Here is a 24,912-nt window from a genome sequence, read left to right on the forward strand (position 1 = left end):
TCATATGAGTAGATGCACCCAGGTGAAACAGTCTGTGCTGAGTTTGCTCTGACCAGATGACATTATGATAAACCAGAGTAGTACCAGCTTGTTCACAATACCCACAGTGTACATAATATATGAGTAGCATAGTTTTGTGCTTGGTATTTTGGAACCAGCATCATAATGCAAACAATGATGAATTAATTTAAGAAAAGAAAAAAAGGTGTTCAGTGTATAATCAGTCACCCAACTGTAGTTGCTCCACAAACTCAGCATATACTTTGCCCCAGTGGACTCTGAGAAGTGAAACCTGCAGGAGCTATGTGGTTGAAGGCGTTTTCCAAAGAGACAACTGAAGGTTGAGGGGCACAAAGACATTCCCTAGACAACTCCCTAAATCACCTGACTTAATTCACGGGCCACGAAAATCCAGGGCACACCCAATTTTCCCAATTTTCACTCGATCCCAGAAATCCAGGATTTCCATACCAATGCCATCTCCCTTGTGGCTGTTAGTTCAGAAACAGTGAATATTCACAGTAAAAGTGAATACCTAATAAAAATAATGAAAAACTCCTAAAATCCTTTAATGAGAGGCTTAAGCTATCTGATTTGCTCTTTCTGGAGCTGTGTCATAAGGATTCAGAGCTCTGCCGGTTTCTTCTTATTTTTGTTTACATATCTTAGCCAGCATAAGTACATTCTAAGAAAAATAGAAGATATTAGAAACAAAGTGAAATGAGAGATATGAATCATCTCAGATAAACTGGGTTATAAGATAGGCTCATTCTCTGTCTCTCTCTGTGTGTCTCTCTATCTCTCTCCCTCCATCTCTCTCTCTCTCTGTCTCGCTCTCTCTCTCTCTGTCTCCCTTTCTCTCTCTCTCTGTCTGTCTCCCTATCTTTCTCTCACCACTGGCAGAAGAGTACAGAGCACGAGCTGGCCCTGACTCATATTGATTTCCCACTGCACTGGTTTCTTAAGTGCTCTGTTGATCCGTGTCAAGCAATAAGTTCCCTGGCTGAACATGCATATCACCTCCCCATTTGTCCTCACCTAGATTTAAGGTGCCCATATGATGAGCTGAACAAGGACATCATTTTTCCTACTGGTGTCACTGGGCCCAAACCACACTGCCCGTGGTGTGACAGCTAATGCCGCGTACGTTTACATTCACCATGAGATGTAATAATAGCAGAGACAAACACGGCACTGCACATACGGGCTAACAGGGGTGTCCTATTCCGGTCGTGTGTGTCTCCCCAATGAACGTGTGCGTGAGAACAGATCCAGGGCAACCTGGCTTTGGTGGGTTTTCTTAACCACATCCCCCTCTTCACAGGCACCGCGTTAGGGGCAGAGCAGGGCAAGACGAGGGGAATGGATATTTGTGACGTCCCTGACAGTTTTTATCTTTGTTCCAGAAGAGCTCTTAAGCAGATAGATAGAAAATGTGTGATTGTGCTGCTAATGACATTGTACAGGAAATTAAGCGTATACATTTGGAGAAGGCATTAAATCAGCAGGACCTTAATTTAAAAACTTAAAACTGTATGGAAATTCAGCTTGCTCATTGCTGTGGAATAGAAAACAGCCAAGCACCCTGAGTCTGTTTGTGGAAAGATTGCCAGCAAGCCAAGTTTGGGCAGAGCAGCTTAATGGCTCTGAGTGGATGCTGGGGGATTTCTTCCAAGACGGCACCCCCAGCCCTGACCATTTGGGAGTGTCATTCATGGTTTTAGACTGCGATCCCCGTCATCAGGCAGGTGAGGAGAACTTAAGAATCGAAAGCAGCCCGACACGTTGTTCTTGACTGATCTGCGGAATAATATTATGCAAAATTCATCCAAAGGGGTGGGGTTGGCAATTCCTGGAAACACACTGCTGAGCCCTGTGGATTGGGGGGTGCCCCGCTCTGCTGTCTGTCTGCGCTTCTTCCTTCTGACTTAGTCTAATGTTTGTGCATTTTGGTGAGAGCACATAACTTGTGAACCAGGGTATCAAGTCCTAAGATGAAAATTTTCATATGTCCTTTGTTTTTCCTTCTCAATTCTAGTCATGCCCTACAACAGTGCCCATCACTGCGTCGTGGAGGTGGAAAACTTCCTGTTTGTGTTGGGCGGAGAGGACCAATGGAACCCTAATGGTAACTATTGAACCACTCAGTAGTAGACGCTCAACAAGTACGTGATGAGAGGCACCGGTGGCAATCCATCTCGTAATTACCGTGGAAAACATATTTCTGTGCAGCAGGGACAAATGAAGTAGTCGGTGATGGGGGCTGACAATTGGAGGGAGGGTCAACCGTTGAGCTGGCAGAGGACGGTACCCAGCAGTGCGTTCACTCATGGACTATCTGGGGATTTGGCTTCACCGTGACGCCCAGCCCCTCTCCTTATCCATCCCCTGAGGGGTGCCCCCAGCATAAGCTCAGACTCCCTGGAGGCAGGTAGCAAGCAGCAGCCATGAAGAATTCTCACCACCTTCTCCACCACTTTTCTCCCATTTTATCAGGATAATACACACAGTTTCAATAAATAAACATCATCTGCCACCGTGCTGTAGGTAACCTTAGCTGAAGTTCCTCTGCAGCCTTTATTACTTAAAGCCTATTTGGGCTACAGCATCTTTTGCAAGGGCTTCATCCTCAGATTATCCACCATCTTCCCTGTTGATGCAATCACTTCGTAATTGTGTCAAAAAGAGAAACTAAACATTTGAATACCCTTCCCAAGCCCAATAGGGGGAGAACACTGTGCCTTGCTGCGCCTTGCAGAACACGCAAAAGTATCAAGATATTTTTGGAAACCTTGCATGTGAAGGAGGGGTTGCTGTTGTAGCCTTCTCTGTAACAGAGATCATTATGACTGAGAAACCATAAAACAGCTTGCAGGTACACATTTTTACTTTAAAGCCCCAGAACAGCCAGCTGAAATTACATATACTGCATATATTTTATGGTGAATGTTCTCTTCCAGCATCTGCACCAAGGCAAATTATAGAAAATTGTTACATCTGTTCATTCTAGAAAACCTTAAAGGAAAACAGCCCAGGCTACCCTCCAAGAATATTTCTTTGAAGAGAAAGGGACAGTCTTTCTCAAGATCGGCCTTGTTGGCTTATATCTTTCAGTGTTAGAAAGACAGTTTCTGGGCTTTGGGGAGAAACAGATTTGGATCAGGAACAAAAATGTTATTTATTATGTCTTCTCTAACTTCTCTTTGCAATGACAGATTCCATATGTTACCAAAAACTAACAAACAAACAAACCCTGGTAGATATACAATCCACTGTGAACTCTCCTGTTTAACCTCTTCTTCCCTGGAAGTGATTTGAACAGAGTGGAACGTTTCTAAGAGGACAGAGTGCACAGCCAGGAGGTTTAGCTAAGAAAGAATGTGCAGAATTGTTTTTTGAAAGCCAGATGAAAATTAACACATGACAAGAGAAGGCTGGAAAGTCTTGTTACTAATGACATTAGTGATAGACTGCTTTGTTATATTCTAACATAAATGCCTATATTCTGTCGTGCCCCAACTTACAGAGAACCAATTTACATTTGTCACTTACCGATATTAACTCCCCCAGAAAAACTGCCCATGGGAGATTTCCTTTCCTTTCTCCTTCCTTTCTCTCTACCACTGGCTAAAAACTGCCACTCCTTGCTCCACTTTATCTATTGCTCAAGTGATAGACAACAATCATGTCCGGTGATCGGACATCATAAGAAAAAAAGAGAGAGAAGTGGAAGAGTTACAAGAAAATGGAAAAGATGAGAAGAAACTAAAGAAGTGAAGAGTAATCCAGAATTCTATTGCCTGTGGCCACCCCCTCAGGTGTCTTAAGTAGGGTCAGTGAAAGGCACAAGGAGGAAATAACTGTCTTCATTTTATCTCACATTCCTCACTCTACCTCATTCATTCCTTCTAAGATTTATTATCCCCTCTGCACATCCTTGCCAACTTCAGAACATCTTTCTTCCTTTTATCTCCTCATCCTTCATCCTAGCCTTTTTTCCATATTACCGGCTTTGCCTCTGAAAACTCTTTCTTCAGTTCCCATCAAAATCACATGAGTGGTTAGCTTAGCCTTTTCTCTGAGTGACAGTCACTACCATTACCACCGATAAGCAAAGGCGAGTGCCGATTTCTACTCAGCGTGTGCTCAGCGTGTGCAGGCACTATGCCCCATTGCCGAAAGGAGGCACATGTCTTCCTCCAAATGGAAATTCTAAACAAAGCATCACAGAGAAACATTCTTATTCGTGGTGAGTGTGTTCTACATTCCTCTTAAAAACATTCATCTTTGGATATATTGGGGAATTAATCTTCGAACGTGACTATCAAGAATGACATTTTCTACAGGGAAATGATTGTAAATTCTACAAAAACTTGATTATAAACCAACTCCAGATATAATCCTTCCCTGAGTTGGAGCCTCCCTTTGTGAAATCCAAGTCTTTGGGGTCATACTTACTTCTGGCACTCAGCTCTTTCTGTAATCCCCAACTCTTTTTGTAATTACCAAGTAAAACTTGATTTACCACCCAACCAGGCAATCCAAACCCTCCCATGCAATCCTTGGAACTCATGATTGCACATCAACAATATCCCTATAATCCTTAAACTCTCCTCTAAATGTCCTTTCAACTTCTTTTCTAATCAAAGTCTGACTATTCTCTGAGAGGACTGTTATCCCAGCCACTCTCTCCAATGGGGACTGTGTTCTGTTCCCTACCTTTGCCCCTATGCTTCATAGTATTGGAGGCAGGTAGCTTTTCTACTTCTTTATTCACTCTTGCATGCTTTAAACTCACCACTTTAAAGGGTGTCTTCAGATTTTACTTCCTGCTGCCCTTGTATGTAGCAGTTCCCCACTATTATCACGAAAATGCCACCTCCTTCACTCTAATCTACTACTTTTTCATTGCCCGTCATCCCTTCATGCCCATACCTGCTAAATCACTTCAGTCATGTCCAACTCTTTGTGACCGCATGAACTGTAGCCCTCCAGGCTCCTCTGTCCATGGAATTCTCCAGGCAAGAATACTCGAGTGGGTAGCCATTCCCTTCTCCAGGGGATCTTCCTGACCTAGGGATCGAACCCAGGTCTCCTGCATTGCAGGCAGATTCTTTACCATCTGAGCCACCAGGGAAGCTCCTCATGCCCATACTTCCCTCCTCACTGAGCTTGTATGCCCATCCTGATAGTCACATTAGTGCACAAACCTGCAGCCCTTGTGTCCATCTCTCCTATTATTCTTGCCTGATGAAGTTCAACCCAACTCTTTCCATCTCTCTCCTCCCCTTGAGCAACTAAATGGAGACATAGAAAATCATACAGCCATGCTGGCTACTAGCCAACACTACTAAATTTCCCTGGTCAATACGCTCTTCCACCCTCTGAGTTAATTATTTCACACCTTCTCTTTCCTCTGATACTTCTTTCTCCAAAACCTCCCTCCTCACTCTCAGCTGATAGCCTTGCTTCATAGTCCAATGAGAACAGAAACATCAAACAGTAAAATCTTCGTCTTGCTACTACCAAATCCATTGCTACCCAGATTTTTTTTTTTTTTTTTTAGATTTTTGGATGTCAGTTCAGTTCATTTCAGTCACTCAGTCATGTCTGACTCTTTGCAACCCCATGAACGGCAGCACACCAGGCCTCCCTGTCCATCACCAACTCCCAGAATCCACCCAAACCCACGTCCATTGAGTCAGTGAACTATCTCAAAAGGCTTTATTGGATTTGTTACAATACTGCTTCTGTTTTATGTCTTGGTTCTTTGTCCTCAAGTCATGTGGGATCCCAGCTCCCCGACCAGGGATCGACCCCCCCACCCCCTGCATTGGAAAGCGAGTCTTAACCATGGGACCACCAGAGAAGTCCTACTACCCATATATTTTAGATAAATATGTCCCTCTTATTGGGCTTCCCTGGTGGCTCAGACGGTAAAGAATCAGCCTGCAATGTGGGAGACCTGGGTTCAATCCCTGAGTTGGGAAGATCCCCTGGAGAAGGAAAGGCCAACCCACTCCAGTGTTCTAGCTTGGATAACACCATGGACAGAGGAGCTTGGTGATCATGAAGTTGCAAAGAGTCGGACACGACTTAACACAGCACAGCAGCCTCAATGCCTCCTATTATTATTTCTGCTCAACCTAAAGTCTATTGCTCATTCCCTTTTGCCTTCTCAAGGACTTTGGAGTACTTCTGATTTTAAAACCATAACCAACAACCAAATGGAAATTTCTCTTAATGCTGCATCTTCCAGGTATAATCTTCATCATCTTTTTATGCCAAAAGCCCTAAAAGCTTTGCCTATCCTCTTTCTTCTGCTTTCTTACATCTTAGTCTCTGCTGAGGAGTCCCCACTCAGGCTTTCATCCCCTCCTGTCTGCTGTGTAAACAAGGTTTGTCCTGGTCACCGCGTTTCCAAATCCTATGGTCAGTTCTCCATTGCTATTCCTGTATCTGACGTGGCTTCCAAACTCCCACCACACTTTCCTTCCTACTTCTGACAGTTCCTTTCCTTTGCTGATTTTTCTTCTTCTCCCCCAGAGCTCATTTCCAGGACTCTTTAGCTTCCATTTCCATACCCACTCACTAAAGATTTTCATTCTGTTCTATGATTTTAAACAAGGACTCATTCTCATTTAGCCAGTGGCCTATGAGCCACTTTCACTTTGAGATCCCATAGGATTCTGCAGATTAAGTCCAAAACAAAATTCATGGCTTCTCTCCCTAGCCCTCCAGTATTCCTGCCTGGTCTTCCCCAGCTCAGCAAACTGCATGGCCTTCCAACCAGTTGTTGTTGTTATTGTTGATGTTTTAGTTGCTAAGTGACATCCAACTCTTTTGCAAACCCATGGGCTACAGCCCCCCAGGCTCTTCTGTCCATGGGATTTCCCAGGCAAGAATACTGGAGTTGGTTACCATTTCCTTCCCCAAGGGATAGTCCCAGGTCAGCGATCGAACCCACGTCTCCTGCATCGGCAGGCAGATTCTTTACCACTGAGCCACCAGAGAAGCCCCTCTGACCAGTTACGATGGCTAAAATTCTGGCAGTCATCTTTAATTATTCACTATTCACTTTTTCTTACACCAGTGCTCAGTCTATCAGAAAATTGAATTGACTGTGCCCAAACAGTAGATCCCAAACATGGCCATATCTTGCCTCCACCTTCATTCAAGCCAGCTCTGGCCTTGACTGTTGTGATGGCATCCTGACAGGCCCCCCACTTCCAGAGCAACCCTTCTATAATCTGTCTGTTACACAACAGCCAGAGAGGTGACGGTAAGAGAGAAGTGAGGCTGTGTTCCTCGTTGGCTCAAAACCTCCCAGTGACTTCCTATTGTCCTTAGCAGAAAAGACAAAAATCAAAATCAGCGTCAGTCCACAAGGCACACTGTGGCCAGACCTTCTTATCCTTCTGACTTCTGTCCAAGCAGCCCCAGCAGCCTTGCTGGTTTCGAACCCATGGCCAGCCCAGGGAGAGGTTACGCTCACCTTCCCTACTGTCTGAGACTCTAATTCTGCAGATATTTGCATGACTTTCAGAATGTACCTGTGAACAGGTGCCCATAGTACTGAAATTGTGTTTCCCTTTATCAATCCCCGCTTCATTTTTCTTTATAACATTCATCTTCACTTGATGAATTTACAAGTTTACACGTTTGTATTTATTTCCTTGTAAGGGCTGGAACTTTGTCCTTTTTGTTTACCAACATGGTCCCAGGACCTAGAATGCATAAGACACATATTGGGTGCTCAGTGTGTGTTTGTGCAATTAATAATTGTGTGGTAAAAAATAAAAATAAAAAAATAATAATAATTGTATGGTGTATACATGTCTGTGTGAGTGCCCTCCTGCAGTGAATTTTAGTACATATATCTCAATGGTTAGTTCCACATATATTAACAAAAAACAGACTTTTAGAGTTAAGACCTCAAGTATTTTAGGTGATTATCATCTCAAATGGTACAAAAAAACTGTAACACACTCTTTTGCTTGTATTTCTTGCTTTGGTATCAATCTGTATGTACAATAAGGTTCATTTTGACACATTGGAGACATTACTATGCTTCTTAGGCTCAACAGAGGAAATAACCTGGTTATTGAATAACCAGCTCTGAGGACTCATGTTTCACATTTCAGCAAATGTACCTGCTACAGCAACTGTGTGCTCCCCAAATGCAAAAGCAGAATTTACTTGATAGACATAGGCTACAACTGATTTCGTATGCAAACTCTTATTATAGTGATTGCTATCATTTCCTTGGAGACAGAGTGGTCTCTACCACTGCTAGAATTCTTGAATCACTTAGAAAAATCAAAAAGACTTTAACCAGAGATATCACTCAAGGTAGTCTCTGGAACTGATTATGATTAGATAATAACTTCATGTTTTTAAAACATAAATACAGAAACACAGAAATTTTACCCTAACTTTGGGATAAAACTAGTTTGATAAACATATCTGCTTTATTATTATGGTTGACTTATATTTATTACTACTTTCACCATACTATTTTTATTCTAACTCATCCCCCCCCCCAAAAAAAAGTAGAGGAGAAAAGAAGAAAAAGGAGAAAAATATATTTAAAGTGGCACATAGATTTTTGTTCTGACCCCTCATTTTCATACCATGTTAGACAGTCCCTCTTCTTTCATCTGTTTGTTAAATCAGAGAACAGGGGCATCTTATAAAACCCTATTCAATGTGCAAAACAACAAAGGAATCTAAGTTTTAAGTGTCTCAAATATATCTTTACAGGAAAACACAGTACAAATTTTGTCAGCCGATATGACCCCCGATTTAATAGCTGGATACAACTTCCGCCCATGCAAGAACGGTAAGTGTTTATCCCTTGTGTCTGAAACATTTGTGGCTACTTTACCTGAAGGAAGGATACTGAATGATTTTCCATGATAAGGTATGCTAAACAAAGCCAATGAATGACCCTGGAGGCAAAATACAAAACCTGGCCTGGCCAACTTTGATTAACTGCCTCATTAACTCAATGAAGAAAAATAGTAGGTCAAGTATTTGTTCCAATGTAGGAAGAAAGTATTTATATAACTTGTCTTCCTTGTTTTTTTTTCACATTAAAGTTTACTTTTTTATTGAAGTATAGTTGCTGTGTAATTATATAAGTGTACAATATAAAAAGTCACAATTTTTAAAGGTTACACGCCATTTGTAGTTTTAAAATATTGACTATGTTCCCTGGGTTGTATAATAGATCTTTGTAACTTATTTTATGCTTAATAATTTGTACTTCTTAATACTCTATCCCTATCTTGTGCCTCCCCACTTCCCTCTGCCAATTGGTAACCACTATATATCTGTGAGTCTGCTGCTTTTTTGTTATATTCACTAGTCTGTTGCATTTTTTGGATTCCACACATATGTGATATCATATGGTATTTATCTTTGTCTGACTTATTCTACTTAGCATAATGCCCATCCACGGCTTGTCTTCCCTTTCCATGTTGTACTAGTTTTTTTGACAAGCAGAGCTACAATTTCATGGCTATTCCACTCTTCTCAGTTGTAATTTATTCAAATCTTATCACTGAAATATAGAACACCATTCTCACAATGTATGTATTTAGATGCAGATATTTCACTATTAAAGTTTCCAAGTCTCACTACCTCAAATTCCTTATGTTTACTTCCTCAAGCATCTCCCCATCAGACGTTTAAAAATAGGTGATTTGCTATCTAATAAAAAGTCAGTTTTCCAGGGTGTCCTCTGATTTGTAATGTACGAAGTGTTTATCGCACCAAAGTTTTCTAACATCAAAGGACAATAAGGCAACTGTGTTTGTACACATTCAGTTCTCCTGACTATTACTTAGGCAGGAGACCATGTCTTAATATATATATGCAAATTCACATACTGAATCTTGAACACTTGCTTCTTCTCAAATAATATCTCAACATCCTCATGAGCAAATTCTCTGATATAATAGTAACAATAAGCTGCAACCTATTTTCTCTTCTCAGTTGAACTAAAATAATTTTTGTTCTTATTCCTTCATAACCTTAACATCTCCTTTTATAAACATTCAATCAGATTTCATTGCTGTTCTGTCCCTAAGTCACGTTCAACTCTTTGCAGCCCTGTGGACTAGAGCACACCTGGTTCTTCTGTCTTTCACTATCTCCACTATCTTTGAATTTTCTCAAATTCATGCCCACTGAGTCGATGAGGCTATCTAACCATCTCATCCTCTGCCACCCGCTTCTCCTTTTGCCTTCAGTCTTTCCCAGAATCAGAGTCTTTTTCAGTGAGTCAGCTGTTTGTGTCAGGTGACTAAAGTGTTGGAGTTTCCCCTTCAGCATCAGTGCTTCCAGTGAATATTGAGGACTGATTTCCTTTAGGATGGACTGGCTTGATCTCCTTGCAGTCCAAGGGACACTCAGGAGTCTTCTCCAGCACCACAGATTACACTGAGATCAAGTTAAATCCTTAATCATGAATTCCAAGTAAAAAAATTTTCAGATCATACCATTCACTCAAAAAGGTACATTACTGCCAAAAGAGAGTAAGAATCTCTGCTATAAACATAGTATCTAATGTCCCTTTCCATATAAGGATATTGAAACTCTCTTTCAAGGGGCTAAAAGTTATACACTGAAAATGACATTTTAGTCATTTTCAAGGCACAATATAGTCTAAGGACCACAGAGAGGAATGTCTAATTCAAAGGTACCTCAAGGAATTATTCTGGCTCAGTTAATATCTTGACAAATTTCTCAATCCTCCTGTTGTGTATACGTGTATATATAAAAGCTTCTTCAGGTCTTTCTCCAACATAGCTTATTTCTCTCCTTTTGGGGTTATTTTCTGGTTGCTGTTATTGTTAGCTGTATCACTTTACCCTTTGATCCAAACTATTCCAAAAGTTTTATTTTAAAAAAAATTAAATATACATCAAAACATGTTTGAGATGTCAGCATCTCATCACCATGGTCTCCTTTGCTGGGGGCTGTTCACCACAATAATTAACCTTCACGCCTTGGGTTTGGGAGGCATAACTCACGTCGCGGTCAATTATCTCACTGTAGAGCCCCTAAGGATGAGAAGTATTGCTGCAAAACCTAATTAGTAATTTTTTAAAATGTGTATTGTTTACTTGATATTCTATAATGACTTCCTCGGAGGCACTATAGCCTATCAGGGCAGGGTCCTACTTAGACAATTTTTAGCAGCTCATTGACCTGATAAAAAGACCTGCCATGGTCTGTCGGCGCCCGGCAGCCACCGTTGACAGGATGGACTGTTTAACGTTTCTTTCCAAGTCATTATGGTATATCATGTCAGGTCCCTAGTAAAAGAAGTTTTTTTTTAGATTTCGAACAATCAACTCGATAGACCAAATAAAGAGCTCCTTCCAGAGCTGAATGGGAAAAGGCAGATCTCACAAATGCCCAGTCAATCTTCTAGCGCCATATCTCCTATGGGTTGGTTGACCCAGGCAGCAATCCATAACTTAAAATGAAATTCTTCTGTCATTGCCAAGCTTCCCATTCACCCGAGCAAGTACAGTTAGCTACCAGTGTGGTTTAATTGGTGATTAAACAAAGAAGGAAAAAAATATATATATATGAGATACTCTTCAGATTAGAAAAGAGATCTCTTGCGATATTTAATTGAGTTATTTCTGCATTGTACAGATCATGAATCAGACTCACCGGACGTTCCCACCTTCCTCCTTTCCCCTTCCCTTGTGTTCATGTGCTCAGTCCTTTGAGTCGTGTCCGGCTCTTTGCAGCCCCATGGATTGTAGCCCGCCAGGCTCCTCTGTCCATGAGATTTTCCCAGGAAGAATACTGAAGTGCGCTGCCCAGCTCTCCTCCAGGAAATCTTCCCAACCCAGGGGTTGAACCTGGGAGGTGATCCTGCATCTCCTACATTGCAGGCAGGTTCTTTACTGCTGAGCCACCTGGGAATCCCCCTCATCCCCTCAGCTGCTGCCAAACTGCTGAGAAGTTATTACTATGCTGAGAAGTTACCAAACCGATTAAGAATAATAGAAACACATTGAAAGTCACCCCTAGAATCACCCACTCTTACAAAGCTGGCTGGGCAAATTCCTCGGATATCTTGCCTAATCAGAGCTTCCGAACGAGTATAATGCAAGTGCAGAACACCCTCCCAGTTCATCAAGGAAATGGGCACATGATCTCCAGGCTTACTGAACCATAGGTCAACTCATGAATTGTATGCCTGCTGCCTATGAGGTTGCTGACAGAAGGGGTTAGACAGAAGTACAAAGATGAATGTAAAGCTCAAGAGTTGTTTTGGTCTCAGATTTAGGATTTGATTCTTCAGTAAGAAGAGGGCAAAAACAAATGATTGGATCAATAAAAATGCTTTGATGAATTCAATTTTGTTTTCAAAAAAAGTAGACATTTTAGGTGTTATTCTTGTGGAAATATTACCTGCCAGATAATCTAGGAAACAAAAAAGAAAAAGAAAAAAGAGAGGGCGGGGAGGGAAGGAAGGATAGAAGGAGGGAGGGAGGGAGGGAGGGAGGGAGGAAAACCACTTGGGAAGCACCAGTAACAAAACTTAAGTTTCACAGAGTAAGTGAAAAGCAAGAAACATGTACATCAAAGAAGTTCCCAAATTTAAATATTTTGTTTCTAGCAGCCTTACAAGAAACAATGAGAAGCAATATTCTGTTTGACAAAATCTGTTATTTTTAACCTGATGGTAAAAGTCAAAAGTTGAAACAGATAGTGAAAGAAAGTGTTAGTGGCTCAGTCATGTGGGACTCTGAGAACCCATGGACTATAGCCTGCCAGGCTCCTCTGTCCATGGGATTCTCAGACAAAAATACTGGAGTGGGTTGCCACTGCCTACTCCAGGGGATCTTCCCGACTGAGGGATGAAACCCACATCTCCCATGTCTCCTGCACTGCAAATGGATTCTTCACCCAGGAACCATCAGGGAAGCCCTTTCAGTATGACTCTTGAGGATATGAACTGACCACCTTAAGCTTCAGAAAGGGCTTGTAAAAATCTGTACTATACACAGGTTCAAAGTGTATTTGTAGAGGGCATCGATAGTCATTTGAAACTTATCTCAATTCATTGAATATCATCTCTGTAGTTGGGACAGGAGTTGGAGGGGTGGAGGAGGGAAAAACAACTTGAAATACAGATAGTGTCATTCCATTAAAAAAATCTTCAATAAGCTTCCTTTTGCCCCCAAATAAAATAGCCTAATCAGGTGTGCTCTTCATGTGGGGAGGAGGGGCAGGAAGCATTCCCAGGAGAGACCCAGTATGGTAAAATTTTAGCCTCAAGCAAATGTTCACAGTTGCTGATAGACCATTAACTATCCAGTGCTTCTATGATGCATTTCATGAATTCTCACTTTGGGCATGCAAGGGACTAAGAGACTCAGAACCTTCGCTATTAAAATTTCTACATAAAAATGCACTTTTCATCAGGAAGTGAAACCTACTGATTTTTTTTCCCCCATTCAGAACCTAACAGTGACACTGTGTGGATAAATCTAGGAGTACACATGGAACATCACATTAGGAATGTCGGGGGTAGAAAGACAGTTTTGACAGCTCCCTCGGGTGAAGAGAAGAAGGAAGGAGAAGATCAGAAAGAGGGAGAAAATTAAACTGTAGACAAGACAAAAGGAGTTCACACTGCCAGAAGATCTTTCTCTGATTCTCCACTACCTAAACTTAATTTAATAGAGAGTTTTGTGCTTGTTATGACTAGCATTTTTTCTCTTCTAGACCAGAAGATAGTACATATAATATACAGAAGAACTTAGAATATAGTATATTGCAACTAACATGGTCCAAATTATGGAATTGGCCCACTAAAGATGGTTTATTAGTAAAATTAGTAACTTAATTATTTCAGAGGCTCCAAAACTTGTAATAGAATCATACAGAAGAGGGATATTGACTTACCCTGTGTCAATGATGCAAAGAAATATCCATTACTTTCATACAAATTTTCATAGACATGTCAGTCTTTTCCATGAAATATTTTAACTTGAGAAGGTAAAAGCACTAGTAAAGCAACCTTGACCCATCATATTCAATAAGAGAGCAATTGAAATCTGGTTAGAGAAATGGAAGGAACTAGGGTCTACCTATGTGCACTTGATTTTGCTATTGTTTTTAAACCTAATTTTATGTTTAGATGAGTTTTTATGTCCTTATACCAAGAAATTTCAAAATTTTAGGTTTTCAATTCCCTTAATAATCTGATTAAAAATTCCCCTCAAAATCTTTTTCTCCAAACATATGCCTCCAAAAAAATGCACATTCACAACATATATGTACACATATTTGTAATATATTGGAGAGGGAAATGGCAACCCATTCCAGTGTGGTTGCCTGTGAAATCCCATGGACAGAGGAGACTGGTGGGCTACAGTCCATGGGGTCACAAGGACTCAGACGTGACTTACAACTAAACAGCAGCATTATATGTGTGTGTGTGTGTGCATATCATTTTATTTAAAAGATTTTTTGTTTACAATTTCAGAGCTTCACATACCCCTCAGAAGACATGGGCCCAGGTTAGCAACAAACTTTATTTAGTGAAATCTGTCTCACCTGTCTCACCTCACGTGCTTCTTCATAACAGTCTCTCTTTTTCCATTATAGTTCTCTTCATCATCTTTCTGAGTTTTCTACAGCACACATTCCTCTCAAAACCATCAAGAAAATATAGAGAAAAAAATAGCCAAAATACTACTCTCAAATAAACAATGATGCTAACAAGTCCAGGACTATGCAGAATAACTGAACTTTATATTCCAGCAATCTCATTTTTGCATATACAGTGTATCCAAAGGAACCAAAACCGAGATCTCAAAGAGACGTCTGCCCCACCATGGTTATGGCAGCATTACTCACAAATGCCAAGATATGGAAACAGACTAAGTGTCTGTTGATAGATAAATAAAGAAAACATGGTGTATATATGAATATGCAAGTATGTGCTCATTGCTCAGTCATGTCCAACTCTTTGAGACCCCATGGACTGTAGCCCTCCAAGCTCCTCTGTCCATGGAATTTTCCTGCCCATTATTTCCATGGAATATAATACACAGAATACCGAAATGGGTTGCCATTTCCTCCTTCAGGGGATCTTCCCAACCTAGGGATAAAACCCATATTTCTTACATCTCCTGCATTGGCAGGCAGATTCTTTACCATTGTGCTTCCTGGGAAGCCTACACACACACACACACACACACACACACACACACACACACACACACTGGAATATTATTCAGCCACAGAAAAGAAGGAAATTCTGCCATTTACATGACAAACTTAGATGAGACTGAAGGTGATTGATTACACGAAGTGAAATATCACTTATATGTGGAATCGTATTTTAAAAGTCAAACTTAAAGAAATAGAGATTAAAATGGTGGCTGCCAAGGGATAGGGGTGAGGGAAATAGGGAGAGATTGATAAAAGGATGCAAACTTTCAATTGCAAGATGAGTAAGTTTTGAGGATCTAATTACAGCATGATAACTATAGTTAATAATACTTATTGTTTACTTGAAATTTGGTAAGACAGTAGATCTTAAGTGTTCTCACCAAACAAAAATAGAGGTTAATATGTGAGCTGATGAAGTGGTCATTAATTTGATTGTGAAAGTCATTTTACAGTGTATGCATGTACCAGATCATCACACTGTACCCTTTATGTTTATTTTAGTTTTGTCAATTATACCTCAATAAAACTGGAAAAAAAAACTGAATACATCACCATCTATAACATATGCCTTATGTATATGGGCTTCCCCACTGGCTCAGTGATAAAGAATCCTCCTGCAATGCAGGAGACACAGGAGATGCGAATTTGATCCCTGGGTTAGGAAGATCCCCTGGAGAAGGCAATGGCAACCCATTTCAGTATTCTTGCCAGAAAACAGAGGAGCCTGGCAGGCTACAGTTCATAGGGTGGCAAAGAGTTGGATATGAACGACTAAGCGTGCATGTACATGGTACTAAATTGTGTTTAAAGAATTTAGTCATCACTGAAAATGCCATGAGGAGAAGTTTATATGCAAACATTGCAATGGCTGATTTTTTTAAAAATTTTTATCCAGATAATGTCAACTGATAGTTCATGAGAGTGAACAAAATGTTGACACTATGACAAGCACTTTACAACATGTCATATGGCCAGGCTATCTGATTCCAGAGACCTAACTGTTCATCAAGATGCTATATACTGCTTCCCAGAGGTCTTGACACTTTATAAACACAGCTTGGAAAATCTTCAAACAATATAGGTTTACCTGATTCAAAACCTCTAGGACCCTTTATTTTGCTATTGACTTTGCCCAAGAGTCTTAACATCAACTTTTATAAAATTTTATAAATACTTTTTATAAAATTTTATAAATTTTTATAAAGACCATTAATTCATCAAACATAAGTTATGTTCTCTGAGGGGCTTGTGCATGCATGCTCAGTTGTGTCCAACTCTTTGCGACCCCATGCATAACCTTGCAGGTTCCTCTGTTCATGAGACTTCCCAGGCAAGAATACTGGAGCAGGTTGCCATTTCCTCCCCCAGGAGATCTTCCCGACCCAGAGATCAAACCTGCCTCTCCTAAGTCTCCTGTATTGGTAGGCAGATTCTTTACCACTGAGCCACCTGGGAAGCCTCTGAAGGGCTTGGCACATCACAATTATTCTTTTCCAGTATTGACCCACATGTTATCCTTATGAAGTATTTTATTCCAGTTGCATCAATGAGAAAAAAAGAAGCTAAAGATTAAAGTCTTGCTTAAGATTTCAACCTTGTCATCCTAACTCCAACTTTTTGAGTACTCTTCCAACTTCTTTTCTCCCTCAGCTCTTATTTATTATTAGTTGCTTAACTTTACATCTTCCTGTAATATATCTTGCATCACCACTTTCCATGTCTTCTACTAGAACTCTATATCAGGTCCTCAATTTCTCACTCCTAGATTGTATTCTCCCTCAGAAAGGCCTTCCTGTCTCCAGTCTTTTCAATACAACTTGCATGTCTTTTGCCTTTGAAGGAAGGTGGGGTAATTTAATAAATAGTCTTTCTTGAAAAGAGATTTAAAAATATCCTATGGCTTTGTAAGAACACCAAGAGTTACACCGATCAAATTCCTAAGAGCAAACTTTCAACACTATATTCAGTCCAAAAAGTTTCTCTACTTGCAGTCACACTGGGGGAAAAAAGAAAAAAAAAAAGATAATTGAAGAAAAATTTTGATGATGTAGTTCTCTTATAAATTGGGAACAATGACCCTTGAAGGACCATAAAGAAAGTGAATGTCAAGATAATTTATTATTGTTACATTATCTACCTCATTTTTCACTTTGTCTTACTGAGCTGTGATATCTTTACAAGGTACCAAATATCCCAAACATTAGTGAACACTTGAATAGTGTATAAAAGCAAGATAAAAAGAGCTGAAACAAAGAGTTGTAAATTTCTCCTCTACTGTGATTTTAGTGTCAATAATGTTAACCAGGATGGGCATTACAGATGATTACTATTCAAGGTCTCTGATTTAGCAAAGAGTCATATGTGTAATGTCCAAAGATCTGTATCCCTTTCTGGGGCTTCCCTGATGGCTCAGCACGTAATGAATCTGCCTGCAATGCAGGAGACACATGAGATGAGGGTTCGATCCCTGAGTTAGAAAGATCCCCTGGAGATGATCATGGCAACCCACTCCAGTATTCTTACCTGGAGAATCCTATGGACAGAGGAGCCTGGTGGGCTACAGTCCAAAGGGTCACAAAGAGTCGGACATGACTGAGTGACTGAGCCCACAGCAACCCTTTCTGAACCAGGATGCCCCCACTTTCCCTGACTGATTGGGCCACTTTGTGATTTACAGAGGGGTGTATTGTTGTTGTTTTTTTTCATTGTAGAAGAGCCAGTTTCTACGCATGCCGGTTGGACAAACATTTATATGTGATTGGTGGACGGAATGAAACTGGTTACTTGTCCAGCGTGGAGTGCTATAACCTGGAAACAAATGAATGGCGTTACGTGTCTTCTCTGCCACAGCCTCTGGCAGCTCATGCAGGAGCAGTGCACAATGGGAAAATATACATTTCAGGCAAGTCATTCCTCCACTTTCTGCTACAAAGTTCAGTTCCAAGGCACTTCTTGACTTGTGTGTCTATGTTTAATTCACAGGGGGTGTACACAATGGAGAGTATGTCCCGTGGCTATATTGCTATGACCCCGTCATGGATGTCTGGGCTCGAAAACAAGATATGAACACAAAGCGCGCCATCCACACTTTGGCTGTAATGAATGATCGCTTATATGCAATTGGAGGAAATCATTTGAAAGGTCCTCTTTTTTTAAAATCACAATAACATTTGCATCTCATGTTTCTTGCTAAGGGGGTTTCTTGTTAGATAATCATAGTTAACCAAGTATAAAACATGTTGACCAAATAAAATCTACTCTTTGCAAATTAGCAGTACCCTTGGGCAAGCACTTATTTTGGCTCTCCTGCAGATAGGATTATTTTGAAGTTACCACACACATTAAAGAAATGAATAATGATGTCTACAGAAAATAAAAAACAAGAGCATTAATAACTGAAAAGCACAAACAATTGGTTGTAACAATGAATTCAGTAAAATAAATTATCCCTTATCACCAAGTTATAGTAATGGATTTTTTCCAGAAAATTGTTTTTGTAATCATCGTAAAGAATCTTTTTTTTTTTAATTTAGAGCTGCACAAAGAAATGAATGTGATTTTTCTTAAAGAAAACAGAATTTCATGTCTAAATTTAGAATTCTTTGAAGAGTTGAATATCAAGCCATCTATGATTCTCAAATTCTTTCCATTTGCTTATTTAATAAGTAACATTGTATTCTTAGAACCACATGTGGCTCTTTTCCCTCCTTATTATGTATATGGCAGCAAGTTTTTTGTAGTTTGTGTGCATGTGTGTAGCACTAAATTTTACAGGAAAGCAGAGAGAGCTGTGATACTGAGAACATTGTGGAACCACTTTGAGTTTCAGTTTTCTAATCTGTAAATGACAAAGCTGGTCAAGTTGGTCTCTAAAATCTCCTCCAGCTCTGACCTTCCATGATTCTTGAAACTGAATGAAATGAAATACAGGCCATCTGGGCATGGCACATAAGGCCATTCTATGCACTTATTTTCCAATCATATACCCATATATGGGATTTCTTGGTGGCTCAGATGGTAAAGAGTCTGCCTGCAATGCAGGAGACCCGAGTTCGATCCCTGGGCCAGAAAGATCGCCTGGAGATAGGAATGGCAACCCACTCCAGTATTCTTGCCTGGAAAATCCCATGGATGGAGGAGCCTGGTGGGCTACAGTCCAAAGGGTCACAAAGAGTTGGACATAACTGAGCAATTTCACCTTTGTTCATGCATTTATTTTCCAATCATATATCCATCTTAAACCACAGGTTAGATAGGGATATTTTTTCTGTTATTTTGTAATACTTATCTACCCCTAAATGTAATAAGTACTGGATAAGTGTCATTTTTAAGTATTTTCAAGTTTATAATAGTTAAAGCATGTCATCACAGCTGTTTATATAATCAGGCTGTTAAAAAAAAAGTAAAAGATTTTGAGAGAATTGAATATTCACTTAAGAAAAGCAGTTAAGTTTTGTCTGTAAAAGTGAGACTTTTGAAGCCTATTCATTTGTTTTCAAATCTCAGCCTAGCTACAGGCTGTGTGACTTATTTAGGTTAAAATTCCATCTGTTCCTCAGTTTCTCATTTACAAAACGAATATAATGTAGAAATATCTATAGGGTGGTTGAGAGGATTAAATGAGTTCCTTCATATAAAACACTTAGAAAAGAAACAGATTATTATAAGCAGTCTATAAAATGCTTGCTTTAGCTATTACTATTTTAAAGCTTTTTCAGTTCAGTTCAGTTCAGTCACTCAGTTGTGTCTGACTCTTTGCGACCTCATGAACCACAGCACACCTGGCCTCCCTGTCCATCACCAACTCTTGGAGTTCACCCAAGCCCATGTCCATTGAGTCGGTGATACCATCCAACCATCTCATCCTCTGTCGTCCCCTTCTCCTGCCCTCAATCTTTCCCAGCATCAGGGTCTTTTCCAATGAGTCAGCTCTTCTCATCAAGTGGCCAAAATATTGGAGTTTCATCTTCAGCATCAGTCCTTCCAATGAATATTCAGGACTGATTTCCTTTAGGATGGACTGATTGGGTCTCCTTGCAGTCCAAGGGGCTCTCAAGAGTCTTCTCCAACACCACAGTTCAAAAGCATCAATTCTTTGGTGCTCAGCTTTCTTTATAGTACAACTCTCACATCCATACATGAACACTGGAAAAACCATAGCCTTGACTAGACTGACCTTTGTTAACAAAGTAATGTCCCTGCTTTTCAATATGCTGTCTAAGTTGGTTATAACTTTCCTCCCAAGGAGTAAGTGTCTTTTAATTTCATGGCTGCAATCACCATCTGCAGTGAGTTTGGAGCCCAGAAAAATAAAGTCAGCCACTGTTTCCACTGTTTCCCCATCTATTTGCCATGAAGTGATGGGACTGGATGCCATGATCTTAGTTTTATGAATGTTGAGCTTTAAGCCAACTTTTTCCCTCTCCTCTTTCACCTTCATCAAGAGGCTTTTTAGTTCTTCTTCACTTCTGCCATAAGGGTGGTGTCATTTGCATATCTGAGGTTATTGATATTTCTCCCGGCAATCTTGATTCCAGCCTATGCTTCGTCCAGCCCAGCATTTCTCATGATGTACTCTGCATATAAGTTAAATAAGCAGGGTGACAATATACAGCCTTGAGGTATTCCTTTTCCTATTTGGAACCAGTCTGTTGTTCCATGTCCAGTTCTAACTGTTGCTTCCTGACCTGCATACAGGTTTCTCAAGAGGCAGGTCAAGTGGTCTGGTATTCCCACCTCTTTCAGAATTTTCCACAGTTTATTGTGATCCACACAGTCAAAGGTTTTGGCATAGTCAATAAAGCAGAAATAGACATTTTTCTGGAACTCTCTTGCTTTTTCAATGATCCAGTGGATGTTGGCAATTTGATTTCTGGTTCCTCTGTGTTTTCTAAAAGGAGCTTAAACATCTGGAATTTCACGGTTCACGTATTGCTAAAACTTTTTAATAAGATTTAAGTAAATCTTTACTGATACTCCAAGGTAAATCGACCTTTGCCAATGACATCTAGCCAGGCATTTTTGCTTTAAATCAGTCCAAAACATCAAGTGTTGGGGTTTGGGAGGATTTTTTATTCGTTTGCTTGTCAGGTCTTTCTGACATCTCCCGATTTCACCCTTAAATTTATACATACATCTGCAAAGGTATAGCTGTCTATTTCTTGGCTCTGGTCATTTATTTTAAAAGAAGCCCTACCCTTATATTGAAACCCTGAGAGTTTATTCTTTGTTAATTCCATTTTGCTATGTCACTTAGGTTTCTCCCATCTCGATGTAATGCTGGTGGAATGCTATGACCCAAAAGGTGACCAGTGGAATATTCTCCAGACACCCATTTTAGAGGGTCGCAGTGGTCCTGGCTGTGCAGTGCTTGATGACAGCATTTACCTGGTGGGAGGCTACAGCTGGAGCATGGTACGTGTCTGCATTTACCTTCTCGTCCTCCTTTTTGCTTGTGCTTACTTTTCATTTCCCTCCAAATGTGTTACCACACACACAAATACCTTTTAAGAGTATCACATTTATATGCATGCAGTAAATTACTTTAAGCAGTAAAATAGAATCAGTGTGGTTGGTGTAGAGCTGGCTTGCTATCTGGTCAATTGTATCACAAAATGCAGTAGGTCTCAGCTTCTCTCCCATCCTCATGCTTTCCAGCTAAAATTCGGACTGAAGTGGTTTTACAGATGTCTGTTAAATCTGTTTAGGAGAGTCTGAAAAGTTTCTGACAGGCAAAGCATAGAAAATGGAAAATAATGGTTCAGTTATCCACAAATTCTATTTAGGATTATGTAATTTGCTGTTGTTTTCCACTTTGCCCCACTCTTTACCATGAAAATTTCCAAACATACACAAAAACTGAGAGCTGAGTGGGCCCTCATTAGTGCACCATCCAATTTCAACAACCTATCAGTGCTTTGCAATACTTACTTTATCTCTCCTCCTTCTAAAAATATTTGGTTGAAGCAATTTGAAGCAAATTCTAGACATATTATTTCAACCTAAATGCTCCAGTATTTGTAAAAAAAAATCACTTGTTTATATAAACACTATCATTATTACACCCAATAAAATCAACAGTAATTCCTTTATATCCTATCCATTTTCAAGTTTATCCCATTGCTCTGGAAAAAAAAAAATCTGCTTTTCAAATTGACATGTTCAAATTAGGATTCAAAAGGCCTCACTTACATTTTGCTCTTATATCTCATACATCCCCCACAGTCTGGAGAATTACGCCTGCCCCTTGTTCTGTCCCATACCGTTGACTTGTTGAAACAGCAAGGTCAGTTATCTTATAGAATATCCAACATTCTGGTATTGGCTAATGATTTCCTTGTGTTTACATTTAAAAATAGTCTTCTGTCTCCATAGTTCCTATAGACTGTTATCGGTAAGGACCTGAATTCAGCTTTAAAAAAATTTTTTTTAATTTACTTATTTTATTAATAGCAAGAACATACAGGAGGGGGGCTATGTAATTCAGATGACATATCAGAAGACACATAAGTCTAATGGTCTACACAGCCACTTTTGAAATGATGACTATATTTTCCTATATATATGTGTTGGTTTTATAAGATTAATTTGGGGTTTTAATACTATTAATTAACCTCATTTCTTTTGCATCCAACAAGATTATTATTTAAAGTTTTGAAGAGCCTTTAAAAGTTATAATCTTGTGAAAGTGAACTGTATCGATATATATCACTAGATATTCATCTACGTCCTTATTTGCTGGTGTACATTGCTAGCTGCAAAAGTGTGTATGTTTGGAACCAGAAGATGACTATGTTGGTTGGGATTTTGGGGTTTGTTTCTTGCCTATGGTAAAAAACAAGGCTGCTTTGGTTAAGAAAGGGAAATATACAAGCACTAGCCACTGAGGTTAACAAAGGAAACAATGTCGAAGACATTTTTTATTTCTCATGTGGCCCCTTGAAAACAAATAGATCAACATGTGAAGAAGTTGACAAACCTTCATTTCCAGTTTATTTTAAACTGGTTTTAAAACCTCTGTCTCTGATTCTCTATAGTAGTAAGATAAAAAAATGGAAAAGTGAGGTGATAATCTGAAATCCAATTTACTTCAATTATTTGAATGTTTAAGATAATTATTTCTTTTTTAAAACTTCCAACTTGGGGTAAGTTATCATAGAATATTTAAGATAAATTTTCCTTTTTAAAAACTTAAACCAGAAGGATAATTTCCAACGTGGGCTAAGTTATCATAAAGGATTTGTAAACCATCTGGGGCATTATAGTTACTTGACTTTTATTATCAGCCACACATACACCCAAAACCTTGCTGACCTCAAATTCTCCCTTAGAATACAATAATTTAAAATTTATTTGGAATTTTTTAGCAAGAGCAGAGAGACAAGACTGTCTTCCCAATGTAGATGTGATAAATAAGGTTGCCATGGCACTTCTCTGAACAGCCTTCCCTAAGGCTCTCTGCTCTCCATTCCAGGGAGCCTACAAGTCATCCACAATTTGCTATTGTCCAGAAAAAGGCAGCTGGACAGAACTCGAAGGAGATGTGGCAGAACCGCTGGCAGGGCCAGCCTGTGCAACAGTTATCCTGCCCGCCTGCGTACCTTACAACAAATAACAGCAGGAAACCCCGGAACGACGCATTCTTGGAAGCAGTGACAAGTGACATCCCTATTGTAGCCAGAACAATGCATTCTAATGGTACATCTGCCGAAACCCACTTTAGTGTCTGATGATTTACAAGAAGCTACAAAAGGAAAAGACCTGTTCTTGAACGGAAACTCTGTCTGTAACTCGGATCACATCAAACTTCCTGTGGTGACAGACTCTTCCATTTCAGACTGGTTTTAACTTGTCCCAGCTTTACGAAATCCCCTCATGTGGATCTCGACTTTCAACAGGAGAAAGAAAATACAGAAGAGTGCCCCCCCGAGAGACCTGAGATCAGTATTGTGCATTGTAGTTTACCTGCATGTGATCTATGTTGAAGTTTTGGGGATATTGTGTTCATGAATGATTCCAAATTTGACCCACCAAAACACTCATACTACATTACAGAAATGGCTACTGATTCTATATTCCTAACCTGTGGCAGCTTCACAGATTCTGTAGGCAACACAGTTATAGAAAATCATGTAAGACTGAAGAGGAATGTTTTTGTTTCATAAAACTTCATTTTATATACCTTCTGCCCCTCACAGCACCTCATGGGAACAGAGAAGAAAAAGATATTGGCTCTTGTAGCAACTTCTTTCTGCCCTGTCAGTTCCAGGCTAACCAGAGTCATAAATTCTGTGTCCTCCGTTTTATCCAAAAAATTTTTTTAAAATGCACTGTTCAGTTAATAGAGGTTCAGGCTTTCTAATTTGGGGTAGCATATAAGTAGTGAACAGGGCCTCCCAGGTGGTGCTAGTGGTAAAGAACCCGCCTGCCAATGCAGGAGACTTAAGAGACATGAGTTCAATCCCTGGATTGGGACAATCCCCTGGAGGAGGGTACGGCAGCCCACTTCAATATTCTTGCCTGGGGAATCCCATGGACAGAGGAGCCTGCTGGGCTACAGTCCCTGGGGTCACAAAGAGCCTAAGGAGCAAACTGTGGCTCCTCAAACAATAGCTGTCCCTCTTCCACACCTTTAGCTCTAGAAAAGACTCTAGATGTGGCTCTAGAAAAGCACCTGATGAACCCTCCTTCCCCTCA

The 24,912-nt window shown here is 40.0% G+C and overlaps 1 protein-coding gene across 1 annotated transcript in view; it reads left to right on the plus strand.

Annotated features, from left to right (window-relative positions):
• Positions 1–24,532, plus strand: part of KLHL14 (kelch like family member 14) — a 107,771-nt gene extending 83,239 nt beyond the window's left edge. Inside the window, exons 3-8 of the mRNA XM_065932389.1 lie at positions 2,039–2,128; positions 8,764–8,842; positions 17,928–18,118; positions 18,199–18,357; positions 21,473–21,630; positions 23,690–24,532. Coding sequence (XP_065788461.1) covers positions 2,039–2,128; positions 8,764–8,842; positions 17,928–18,118; positions 18,199–18,357; positions 21,473–21,630; positions 23,690–23,830 — 818 coding nt within the window. The 3' untranslated portion in view covers positions 23,831–24,532. The remainder of the gene's footprint in view (positions 1–2,038; positions 2,129–8,763; positions 8,843–17,927; positions 18,119–18,198; positions 18,358–21,472; positions 21,631–23,689) is intronic.
• The last annotated feature ends 380 nt before the right edge of the window (positions 24,533–24,912 follow it).

Source organism: Muntiacus reevesi, chromosome 4 (genome assembly GCF_963930625.1).
Source record: "Muntiacus reevesi chromosome 4, mMunRee1.1, whole genome shotgun sequence".
Classification (NCBI taxonomy): domain Eukaryota; kingdom Metazoa; phylum Chordata; class Mammalia; order Artiodactyla; family Cervidae; genus Muntiacus; species Muntiacus reevesi.